The 12,688-nt window shown below is 60.5% G+C and overlaps 1 protein-coding gene across 1 annotated transcript; it reads right to left on the reverse strand.

Moving 5' to 3' along the window:
• Window positions 1–43: 43 nt before the first annotated feature.
• Window positions 44–12,682, reverse strand: MFSD12 (major facilitator superfamily domain containing 12). The gene is made up of 10 exons (XM_011943435.1): window positions 12,613–12,682; window positions 6,798–7,008; window positions 3,910–4,054; window positions 3,635–3,817; window positions 3,245–3,337; window positions 3,062–3,154; window positions 2,027–2,197; window positions 1,845–1,939; window positions 590–720; window positions 44–480 (listed from the first exon to the last, which is right to left on the reverse strand). The coding sequence occupies exons 3-10, from the start codon at window positions 3,916–3,918 to the stop codon at window positions 458–460; spliced, it is 798 nt and encodes a 265-aa protein (XP_011798825.1). The 5' UTR covers window positions 3,919–4,054; window positions 6,798–7,008; window positions 12,613–12,682; the 3' UTR covers window positions 44–457.
• Between the last annotated feature and the right edge of the window lie 6 nt (window positions 12,683–12,688).

Here is a 12,688-nt window from a genome sequence, read left to right on the forward strand (position 1 = left end):
CCACCACGGCGGGGTCCAGCCCCGGCCCACCACAGCGGGGGTCCGGGCCCAGCCCACCACCCCGTGACGGGGTCTCCTCTAGGTTCCGACCGTCCTGAGGGGGCCCTGGCAGCATCTGGAGACCCCCAGGCCAGAGGTGTTCGTTCCCCCAGATCCTTCTGGGATTCCTACTTCCTGCTCCCTGCCGAGAGGGGCACCCCAAATCCTCCAGAGGGCTGGGCTGGATTAGAGTTGAGAGTGGGGCACCCTCAAAGCCCAGGGGTCCCTGCAAGCCCCTGGATTCACAAGACCCTGGCGGGCATCCCTGCTGTCCTCACCCGACCCCATCGCCGGGAGCTGGGCGAGGATGGAGGGTGGGGGTCCAGAGAAGAGCGAGGGGCAGTGGGGGCGACACCTCAAGGCCCCGGGGGGCGTCCTCGTGCATCCCCGCAGTTCCCTTGCACGGGGCAGGAGATCATCAGGGCCGGGCGTCAGGGTACCCTGCAAGGGAGGGGTGGAAATGGCATTGGGGAGGGTGGGGTGCAGCCCATGCCCCCCCCCACCCCGGTGTGGTCAGTCTCTGGGGAGGGAAGGGTGCGCCGGGACTCACAGCGACGCAGGCGGATGGGCCACAGCAGGAGGCTGCAGAGACACAGGGCAGCGGCCACGCCCACGCCGCCCGTCACGGCCACCATCGCCCAGTGGTAGAAGCTCACGCAGGCCCTGCAGCAGAGCTCTGAGCTGTGGGAGCAGGCGGGGGCTGAGTAGGCACCGCGGGGACCCCCCCACCCAAGCTGAACCTGTTCCTCCCCTCCCACCCGAGGGCGGCTCCATCCTGTCCAAGCCAGGAGCTGGGGTCCCCGCAACTCCCTCCCTCCTGTCCCACACCCAGCAGTTCGGCCAGTCCTGTCGGCCCTGCCTCCAGCGTCCATCCCGAATCCACCACGTCTCCCCGTCCCTGTCTCCCCATGTCCAGCTCCAGCACAGCCCACCTGCACCCGCCCAGTCCGCTCCACCCTGGTCCCAGGCTCCACCCTCTCCCCCACCAGCTGTCCTTCCAGGAGCGGCCACCAGAGGGCGTCTTTGAGCGCCTGGGTCAGGGCCTGTCCCTCCTCTGCCCACAGATCTCCATGGTTCCCACTGTCCTCCGGATCAAAGCCCAAGTCCTCCCCATGGCCCACCAGGCCCTGCAAGACCTGCCCCGTCCCCTCCTTGCCCTTCCCTCCTCCCTCTGCTCCAGCCACACGGGCCTCCTCCCTGTTCCTCCAACACGCCAGCTGTGGTCCCGACCAGGGCTTTGGCCTGGAACGCTCTGACATCCTGCAGGTGTCAGGTCCATGTCACCTCCTCCAAGAAGCCCTCCCTGGCTTCCTGCCCTGGCTGGCCAGGCTTCTCTGAGCGTTCACCTTTACACAACACCCACGCCGGTCCCGACCACACGTTCACCTGTGACTATTCACACGGCTGGCTCTGCCCCAGGCCCTGAGCCTCTACAGGCATGAATGCTGTGATGCCGTGGTCTAGAACCATCCGTGTCTGAACCCTGAGTTCTATGGGTCTGGTTTACACAAACTCGGGGCTCCCTTCCAGCTGGGTCCACCCCCGATATATTTCTGTACAGTGTTTTCAGCACTGCACACACAGACCTAGCGTTTGTTGAATGAATACATGAAGTGCTCAGTGGAAGAAACGAGAGGTCTCCCCGGTCTATGACTCCCACTGGGGCGGGTGTCTTTGGTCCACAGCTGGATGCCCAGACCCAGAACACTGCTAGGCACACAGCAGGTGCTCAGTACCCTCTTACTGAACAAAAGAATGGATGAAGGAAGGAAGGAGAGAATGAATGAATGAACAGCGGCACTCACGGGCAAGGGTGCAGGCTCTGGATGGCCATGACTGCCAGCCCATTGGCCACCTTATCCGAGAAGCTCATGGAGCCGTACACGAACGCTCCGCTGTTCTGTGGAGACACAGGCAAGGTGGTCAGCGTGCATCCCAAGATCTAGGCCCCGGCCCTCCCCAGCCCCAGCCCGGCTACCAGCCCTACCGTGTGGGGACCGATGAGGTCAGCCGTCATGGCCAGTGAGGTGACGAGGATGGTGGCACAGCCAGCACCCAGCAGCACAGCCGCTGCGTATACGGCCACGCCCAGCCCCTCCGCCAGCGCCACCCAGGCGGCAAAAGCCAGGATCACCAGGAGGCCCGAGAAGTAGGTCATCTGTAGGGACAGCCCCGGGGTCAGGCCCATACCACTGGGTGCCCCCAAGCCTGGTGCTGGCCCTCTCTGGTCTTCAATCTGCCACCCCTACCTCCAACCCCAGCAAACGGGGCATGAGCTGGATGGTCCCTCAGGAGCCCGGGCTCTGGCCCTGGACAAGTCCGAGGCTCGACAGACCCTCCATGCCGGAGCTGTGCTTTCTGTCCACGCCGCAGCGGCTGCAGACACGTGGCTACTCTGCCTAAAGGCAGGTCAGTTACAACGAAAGCAAATGACGGACTCGACTCAGTCCCCGCGGCCACGTTTCACGCCTTCAGTAGCTGCACAGGGTGGACAGAAAGCACCAGAGCTCAGCAGCCGCGAGAGTATGAACCTGAGACACGCAGAAGCCAGGGTCCCAGAATTCCTCGTTCCCAGATCCGGGGGCTGCTTTTTTTTTTTTTTTTTTTTGAGACGGAGTCTCGCTCTGTCACCCAGGCTGGAGTGCAGTGGCGCGATCTCAACTCACTGCAAGCTCCGCCTCCCAGGTTCACGCCATTCTCCTGCCTCAGCCTCCTGAGTAGCTGGGACTACAGGTACCCGCCACCACACCCGGCTACTTTTTTGTATTTTTGGTAGAGATGGGGTTTCACCGTGTTAGCCAGGATGGTCTCGATCTCCTGACCTCGTGACCTGCCTGCCTTGGCCTCCCAAAGTGCTGGGATTACAGGCGTGAGCCACCGCGCCGGGCCTAGATCCAGGGCTTCTACAAGGCGGGAACTCGGAGGCCTGGAAGCATCCAAGGCTGGAACCCGGAGTGGGTGGGATCTCGGCTGCAGGGCACCCCGTCCTCCGCCCCGGCCGCCCCGGTCCCTGTGCACTCACGTTCCGCCCAATTCTCTTGTTGATGGGCTTCATGAGGAAGGAGGAGAAGAAGCCACTGAGGTACATCACCAGGGGAATGGTCGCGATGAACTTCTGCGGGGGCAGAGCCAGGCACAGCGTGTCAGTCATGGCTCGCCAGGCTGGGGCCGTCCCATCCCAGCGTCCCCACCCCTACCCGCTCACCTTGGGCAGGTGGAGGGAGTAGGTGAGGTACATGGCCATGTAGGTCTGGGACAGGTTCACGATGAGCCTGGTGGTCATGTACAGCATGCCCACCTGTGGGCAGGCAGAGGGACTGCCAGGGATCAGGAGGGCCTTCTCCACTCCCACCAGCAGGGGGCACCAGGGCCGGGGTGGGCGCGCCCTGCAGCTGACATTTGATCCATTGGTAGTGACTGCCCAGTGGGGTGGGCCGGGGAGAGGAAGCAGCGCTTGATGAGTGATGTCTGCCCCGGGTGTGGGCTGCACCAGCGGCCGCGTGTGCTCTGTGTGGGGACGCAGCTGCCCCGCGCAGCAAAGGCCCGGTGGGTGGGAGAGGAGGTCCACGCCAGCCCCGCCGCCCCCAGCACGCACCTGGTAGAAAGCCGGCTCCCGGAGCCAGTGCTTCCAGAGCAGCAGGGGCTGGGTGACGGCGGGGGCCAACAGGGGGGTGTGCTCGCCCGGCTCCTCCACGTGCGGCCGGCGCCTCTCCCGGGTGCCCAGGTGGAACAGCAGTGAGAACACGGCGCCGACACCCACCACCAGCAGGGACAGGTTCTGGGGACCCGGCGGAAGCGGTCAGTGGTGGCTGGCCCAGCCCCTATCCCTGGCTTGAGGACTTCAGGCGACCCACCCGGGCTCCAGCTCACCCGGAACATAGGCACGTCCTGGCCCCCCAGCTGGTCGCTGATGTCGATGTCCTGGGCGGGCTCCACCTGTGACGAGCCCTGCAGGTGCAGCAGGAGCCAGGCGGCGCCGTAGACGGTGATGTTGGCCACCACGGTGAACGCGTACCTGGCGGGCAGGCGGGCAGGGACTCAACGAGACGCCAGGACCCCGGGCCACTTCCTCCCCGCGTGGCCGCACCGTCACGGCAGCCTGGGGAACCCCTGACTGATGGGTGATTCTAGCCACCGTCACACTGTGGCCTCTAGGAAGCCCGTGCTGGCCTCCGTTTCCCCAGCCCGCACATTATCTAACGCAGGACAGCTGTGACCCGCAATACCCTGCTTCGTGCCTAGGACCAGGGTGCGGTGACTCGGCCAAGCGGAGTCCACGCTACAACCCCAAAGTCTGAGAACCCAGAGACTCAGAAGCCGAAATTCGAGAATTCTTCTTCCCCAGATGCTGGGCGGCTACAGGGCAAGGGCTCCCTGGTCTAGAAGCATCCAGGCCGGCCCCTGCCCACAGCCTGGCCAGGCACGGAGCGCCCCAGGGGGTCCTCGGAATCCCACCACGAGTCAGTCTCTTTCTGAAAGCGGGAACCATGTCACCTCCAGAGGCCACGTGAGCACAGCAGGAGGTCAGCTGGCAAAGCGACGGCACGTAGGAAGTGCCTGGGGTCTGGCCCCAGTCCGCTGGGGCCCTCAGGGGCCCTGGGCATTGGGCAACCCGTGTCGTTAGCGCCTGCACCTGTCTCATGGCCATAATGGGGAACTCAGATCCGGGGGTGGGGAGGAGGCCAGAGTGGGCGGAGCTGGTGATGCAGGGTCAGATGTGGAGACAGCGAGCTCCCCCAACACAGAGGCGCTGTGTGGACCCTGGCTTTGGGCACCAGCTGGGGCCGAGCCCTCCTCTGGAGTACATGGGAGAGAACAGTTCCCACCTCCCACCTCACAGGGAGGGTTAAGGAAGTTGAGATTCATGTTAAGGGCCTAGAACTACACCAGGTGCGCAATATATCATCCTCATAACCAGAAGAACCTCTTCCTGTGCCTCTAGCAAGTGAGTGGATAAGTTGGGCACCCGCCGCACCCAGGTGTAACAGAAAGAATTATTATTTTTTTTTTTTGACGGAGTCTCGCTCTGTCGCCCAGGCTGGAGTGCAGTGGTGCGATCTCGGCTCACTGCAAGCTCCACTTCCCAGGTTCAGGCCATTCTCCTGCCTCAGACTCCCGAGTAGCTGGGACTACAGGCGCCCGCCACCTCGCCCGGCTAATTTTTTGTATTTTTCATAGAGACGGGGTTTCACCATGTTAGCCAGGATGGTCTCGATCTCCTGACCTCGTGATCCACCCACCTCAGCCTCCCAAAGTGCTGGGATTACAGGCGTGAGCCACCGCGCCCGGCCAACAGAAAGAATTCTAAGGCAGCCCCAGAGAAGCCTGCCCGTCCCATCCCCTCCCCGTGGCAGCAGGACCTATAAGCCCGCCATGGACGTTACTCCCAGAATGTAGCCAGGGCTAAGTGGCGTTCTATGGCAGAGGGAAAGGGGCTTTGCGAATGTGTTCTAACCAAGGACCTTGGTCAGCTCAGACGCATCCACAGGGAGATTACTGGTCAGACGCGGTGGCTCACGCCTGTCATCCCAGCACTTTGGGAGGCCGAGGCGGGCAGATCACTGAGGTCAGGAGTTCGAGACCAGCCTGGCCAACACGGTGAAATCCCATCTCTACTAAAAATACAAAAATTAGCCGGGTGTGGTGCCGGGCACCTGAAGTCCCAGCTATTTGGGAGGCTGAGGCAGGAGAATCGCTTGAACCCGGGAGGCGGAGATTGCAGTGAGCCGAGATCGCGCCACTGCACTCCAGCCTGGGTGACAGAGTGAGACTCTTATCTCAAACAAAAACAAAAACAAAAACAAAAGGCCGGGCACAGTAGCTCACGCCTGTAATCCCAGCACTTTGGGAGGCCAAGGCAGGCAGATCACCTGAGGTCAGGAGTTTGAGACCAGCCTGGCCAACATGGTACACGGGGAAACTCCGTGTCTATTACAAATACAAAAAAAAAAAAAAAAAAAAAATTAGCCGAGATCGTACCACTGCACTCCAGCCCGGCTGACAGAGCGAGATTCTCTCGAGGGAGACTACCGTGGGTGGGCCTGGCCAAATCAGGCCGTCCTTTGGGAGAGAGGACTTAGGACTTCTTGGGATCAGAGAGTCCCCCTGCTGGCCTCAGAAGCAGCAGCCAGCCACCATAATCTGCGCAGGTGCAAGACAGCAAATTCCGCCACCAACCACGTGAGCACAGAGGAGGGACCGCCCCCAGCCTTCCCTGAGACCCTAACCCTGGGCAACCCCTTGAATGCAGGCTCGACAGACCCTGAAGCACAACACCCCTCTCCCCCCAGCTCAGCCATGGAGACTCCTGACCCCCAAAAACTGCAACAGGAGAAATGTGTGATGGCCGAGTGCGGTGGCTCACGCCTGTAATCCCAGCACTTTGGGAGGCCAAGGCAGGAGGATCGTTTGAACCCAAGAGTTCAAGACCAGCCTGGGCCATATAGTGAGACCCCATCGCTACAAAACCTTTAAAAAACAGCTGGGTGTGGTGGCACACTCCTGTAGTCCCAGCTACTCAGGAGGCTGAGGCAGGAGGATCACCTGAGCCCAGGAGGTGGAGGCTGCAGTGAGCCAAGATCACACCACTGCACTCCAGCCTGGGCAATAGAGTGAGACCCCTCTCTCCAAAAAATAAACATAAAAGACTGCCTGGTCTCAAGCTGCTGAGTCTGTGGCCACTCGTTACGTGGCCCCACTGACTGATATGCCGCGCCAGGGCCCACCCTGCCCACGAGGGAGGGTGCCCAGGCTCCCACCTGAGTGCTGTGAGCTCCACCTTCTCATGGTCGTTGGTGACGAGCTCCGGGATGAGGCTGAGGTGGGAGATCTGCGTGGAGGCCCAGCCAAACTGGAAGATCACGATGAACGGGCCATAGTAGAGGAGGGCAGCCCACTCGGGCGTGGCCGCCCCGCAGCCCAGGCAGGGGCTGAAGATGAAGGGGAAGGACAGCAGGACGCAGACGGTGCCTGTGGACGGGTGGGGTGGTCAGTCTTGGGGCCGTCCCGCACCAGCCAGGGCTCCTGGGGTGGGGACATGGAGGGAGGAGAGAGGGAAACCGAGGCACAGACGGAGACGCCCCCCATGCACACAGTCACGCAGGAGCGAGGGTCTGCAGCCGGGGTCCCCCAGGCTTATGGCCGCAGGAGCGAGGGTCTGCAGCTGGGGTCCCCGAGGCTTATGGCCCTGGTGACAAAAGGGGAATCTGACACCAGGTACCTGGGCTCAGCCTGTAAGTCAGAAGAACCCGGGCGCAGGGGGTCCCCCGGAAACCTGCCCCCCACAGGTGCCCCGGTTACAGACACAGCCTCCCCCGGCTCCTCCCTCTCGGCCACTGTCAAGCCTCCCATGGGGCCTCGGGGAGCGGGAGGCCCAGCTAGGGCTGGGCGGGGCTGGGCTGGACCCTGCCCTCCTGGAGCTCCGCTGTCCCTGTCAGCTCCTCAGGTGACCATTCCCTATAACGCTGTGGCGTCCAGGCCTCCAGGGACATTCTGGAAATAGCAGCTGCCCCCAACCCGAGAGCTGCTGTGCCGAGCCCTGGCTCTTCACAGCTTCAGAAAAAACCCCTAAGATACCTTGGAACAAATGTAAGATCCTCCCTGCGCCCACGGGGCCCTTTGCGACCTGCCCTGTTCCCTCTGTGGCCTGTCCTGCCCTGCCCTCTCTCCCCCTTCTCTCTCTGCTCTGCTCCAGCCGTGCAGGTCTCCTCACTGCTCCTGCAACACCCCAGGCGGTCCTGCCCCCGGGCCTTTGCATGGACGTGCCTCTGCCTGGAGCTCTTTCTCTCACATTTTAGCAAGACCGGCTCCTTTTCACCTCTGGGCTCAACGGGAATGTCACCTCCTCAAACACCTCTCTCCTGGCCCCTGCGGCTCCTACTACACCCTTCAGCGCACCAGGGAATTCTGTCTGTCTGTCTGTCTGCCAGCTTCCTGCCGGCTTTCCTCTGCACACAGCAGCTTCTGAAGGGCCTGGGGAGACCCAGCATGGAACTCGGACACTTCAACATCTCCATTTTTTTTTTGAGACAGAGTCTTGCTCTGTCGCCCAGGCTGGAGTGCACTGGCGAGATCTTGGCTCACTGCAACCTTTGCCTCCGGGTTCAAGCGATTCTCATGCCTCAGCCTCCTGAGTGTCTGGGATTACAGGCACCTGCCACCACGCCCAGCTAATTTTTGTATTTTTAGTAGAGACAGGATTTCACCATGTTGGCCAGGCTGGTCTCCAACGCCTGACCTCAGGTGATCCACCCACCGCGGCCTCCCAAAGTGCTGGGATTATAGGAGTAAGCCACGGCACCCAGCCTTTTTTTTTTTTTTTTTTTAATTGAGACAAGAGTCTCACTCTGTCGCCCAGGCTGGAGTGCAGATCTCAGCTCACTACAGCCTCCGCCTCCCGGGTTCAAGTCATTCTCCCCCACCTCAGCCTCCCATGTAGCTGGGATTACAGGCGCCCGCCACCATATCCAGCTAATGTTTGTATTTTTGGTAGGGACGGGATTTCACCACGTTGGCCAGGCTGAACTCGAACTCCCGGCCTCAAGTGATCCACCTGCCTCGGCCTCCCAAAGCGCTGGGATGACAGGCGTGAGGCACTGTACAGGCTGTTCCTTTACTATCTTCTGAGCAGTGAAAAACAATAGTGGCTCTGACGCAGCCTGAGACGTGGTGTCATTATCCTCATTTTCCAGATGGGAAAACTGAGGCCCCTAGAGTGAACCTGAGCCAGGCTCCTTCCCTGCAGCCCTGCACTCCTCACCTCCCAGCCTGGGGCAGGCACCTGGAAGGGCCCCTGTACCACCAAGCCTGGCGGCTGGACCTCCTTCCTCCCTCCAGGCTCCAGAGATGACCTCATCCCCAGATGCTGGGCCAGCCCCCAGAGAACTGGAATCGGGAAGTGAAACCAAAGCCAGCCTCTCCTGCTGGCTTCCCTGGAACTAGGGTCTGGGAGGGTTTGCGCGGATTCCGGGGTCCTGGCGGGGTCATCCGGGGGCAGAGCACGAACTGTGGACTCTGGTGAGAAGGTCCCTTCCTGGCCGGACTCCCTGTTCCTGCTGGCGAGTCTGGGTTAACCATTGCTGGGGCCAGGCTGCCTGGCAGGGGGAACTTGGGCAAGTGACTGTACCTCTCTAGGCCTCAGTTTTCAGAAAGCAGAGATCGTGGCCACGAGTGGCGGCCCATCCCTGTCATCTCAGCACTTTGTGAAGCTGAGCGGGAGGATCACTTGAACCCAGGAGGTCAAGGCTACAGTGAGTCATGATCGTGCCACTGCACCCCAGTCTGGGCGAAAGAGTGAGACCTTGTCAAGAAAAAAAAAAACAAAAACAAAAACAAAAAAAAAACGAAAAGAAATGAAACAAAAAGAGAAAGAAAGGAAAAGAAGAGGCTGGGTGCAGTGGCTCACGCCTATAATCCCAGCACTTTTGGGAGGCTGCGCTGGATAGATCACCTGAGGTCAGGAGTTCGAGACCACCCTGACTAACATGGTAAAACCCTGCCTCTACTAAAAATACAAAAATTAGCCGGGCGTGGTGGCGGCGCCTGTAGTCCCAGCTACTCGGGAGGCTGAGGCAGGAGAATCGCTTAAACCCAGGAGACAGAGGTTGCAGTGAGCTGAGATCGCGCCACTGCCTTCCAGCCTGGGCGACAAATCAAGACTCCATCTCAAAAAAAAAAAAAAGAGAAACAAGGGTAGTGAAAGTTCCTGCCCATGGGGGCATGGTGGCTCACACCTGTAATCCCAGCACTCTGGGAGGCTGAGACAGGCAGATCACTTGAGGTTAGGAGTTCAAGCTCAGCCTGGACAATATGGTGGAACCTTGTCTCTACTAAAAATAAAAAAATTAGGCGGCTTTGGTGGCACATGCCTGTAATCCCAGCTACTTGGGAGACTGAGGCACGAGAATCATTTGAACCCGGGAGGCAGGAGTTGCAGTGAGCCGAGATCCCGCTACTGCACTCCAACCTGAGCGATGGAGTGAGACTCTGTCTCAACAACAAAAAACAAAAAGACAGTTCCTGCCCCACAGGCTGCTGTGGGGATAAGAGTTCACGTGTGGCACCAGCAAAAGCTCCGTCTACTCTGAACCACTTCCTGCTTCCGCAGCTTCAAAGTGAGGACTGTTCCTACCTTTTCCACAGCTGTTTCTACTTGGAATGCGTCTCTCCACACACTCCTACCCATCCTTCAATACCTCAAAGCTAATGTCCTTCCTTCTGAAGCCCATTTGTGCCATCTGCCCACCCACAGGAGCGTTTGTGTCTGAGTCTGAGGGTCCTCTCAGGATTGGGGGGGAGCCCCCCGGGACTTGTTAAGGGGCAAAACGAGTCCTTAGCCACCGGCCCCAGACTTGGGGGTAAAACATAGAAGTGGGTGCCATTGTCAGGGTGACCTTCACGCAAGTCACCTGCTCAGGTGAACCCGGGAGCTACCCGGGAATCAAGAGCGGCTGCCTGGGCTTCTGCTCCCAACAGACCCTCCTGACCCTCCAGGCCCACCCAGGTGCCCCCTCCCCAAGGCGGGTAAGAGGGGTGACGTTGGAGGCCTTGGTGTCCGATTGGAACACCCATTCCCCAAGGCCTGCTTTGGAAAAACATAAAGCCTTCAGCTACTTTTTCTGTTTGTTTTCTTGTTTTGGTTTGTTGTGGTTTGTTTTGTTTTGTTTTAGACAGACTCCACTGTGTCTGGAGTGCAGTGGCGCGATCTCCGCTGACTACAGCCTCTGCCTCCTGGGTTCGAATGATTCTCCCGCCTCAGCCTCCTAAGTAGCTGGAATTATAGGGGCGTGCCACCACGCCCAGCTAATTTTTGTATTTTGGTAGAGACAGGGTTTTGCCATGTTGGCCAGGTTGGTCTCAAACTCCTGACCTCAGGTGAGGAGGCCTCCCAAAGTGCTGGGGTGACAGGAGTGAGCCACTGCGCCCGCCCTGCCCAGAAATTATCTTGTGCGTCTGTCAAAGAGCTTATCCAACTATTATGATCAAAGAGGAATTTGGAGCCCTGGGCTCCGCTCAGGAGATGGGACAGCCGGTCCCCTCCCTGTCTGCCGCCACCTCAGGTGACCTGGGAATAGCCCAGACATAGGAAACATGAAAATCCAGTCCCCAAGTTGTGCCTCCTGCCGGGCCTGCGCCCTCAGACCACTGGAGATCCACTGCCTCTTGCAAAAAATGTCAACACCCAGAGCCTGGGGCCAACCACCCACCTCAGTCATTGTTCCCAAGGGTGAGGAGGCACCTGCCTGCCCCTCCTGCAGTCTGGAATTCCAAGAACTGAGCAGGATTCCTGGCCCTGCCTCCTGAAATGTCCTGTGTGTCCCAAATGCCAGGACGCAGCCAGCACTTCGGTGACAGCAAGAAGAGCAGGGAAGGAGGCCAGCTAATCTTCACGCCCAGGGTCCGGGCGGGGAGAGGAGGGCCGCTGGAAGGCAGTCCTGCAGTCTTATCGATGGGCACCGGGGCAGGGTGACCCAGCCCATGACGCCGGCCTCCTGCCCTCCCAACAGTCCTCTCTAATCAGGGCACCTCCCCCAGACCTAGGGGGTCCCTGACCCTGGCCAGACAGATAGAGGCAATGCAAGAACAGGGCAGAGACCCCTGACCCTCCAGTCCCACCCAGGCGGCTCCCAACTCTCAACTCCCGGGGCAGCACCCTCAAACCGCCCACGCACCAGGTTGCCCTGGCAGAACAGAGAGAGGAGGCTCTAGGCAGGCTGACTGTCCCTCAGTGATAGCTGTCCCGGTGGGTCACCCTAATAGATGAGCTCAGGCTGCACAGACTGTGAGGAGGCACCACCAACCCTCCCAAGGGTTCTGGGTGGCCGGGGTGGGGGGGTCAGACGGACAAAGGCATTGACACTAGAAAGTCATGTAGTCAGATGGTGAGGGCCCTGCAGATCAGACAGCAGCTCTGAGGCAGACAGACAGGGGAGGCTGGGCCAAGGGACAGACAGGGGATATGGGGCAGTTAAGCAGACAGATAGGGGAGGCTGATGGCTCAGGCAGATAGAGAGGCCCTGCACAGCTGGACAGATGGGGGAGGCACTGCATAGTCAGACAGATGGGGGAGGCTCAGGCCATTGGGCAGAAAGATAGACGGGGGAGGCTGGATGGTGGGATAGGCAGGGGAGGTTCAGGAGTGACACCACAGAAGGGGCCACTGGGTAGTCAGACAGAGGCAGGAGGCTCAGGCCACAGAACAGACAGAGGAGTGAAGACTCAGCTCATGGGGCAGACACACAGGGAAGACTTAGGCCCCAGGCAGGCAGACAGAGGGGACTGGGTGGTGGGACTGATGGAGGAGGCTCAGGCCATGGGCACAGACAGACAGGTACGGAAGGTTCTGGCCAGGGGACAGACAGAGGGGTGAAGACTCAGCTCATAGGGCAGACAGACAGGGGAGGTTAAGGCCGTGGACAGACAGTGCAGGGAGGCTCGGGCCACGGGACAGACAGACCGAGGGGAGACTCCGATCCCGGGCAGGCAGACAGCGGGTGGCGGGTCAGAGGGAGGAGGCTCCCGGGTCGCGGAGTGTTGGAGGGACTGCCTGACAGGTGGCAGGGCCGGGACACTTACCGACCAGGTGCCAGGCCTTGCGCGGGCCGTAGCGGGGGCAGCAGCCGGCGGCGCGGTCGGCCTCGTAGCCCACGAG

The sequence above is a fragment of the Colobus angolensis genome, unplaced genomic scaffold, assembly GCF_000951035.1.
Source record: "Colobus angolensis palliatus isolate OR3802 unplaced genomic scaffold, Cang.pa_1.0 Scaffold22, whole genome shotgun sequence".
NCBI lineage: Eukaryota > Metazoa > Chordata > Mammalia > Primates > Cercopithecidae > Colobus > Colobus angolensis.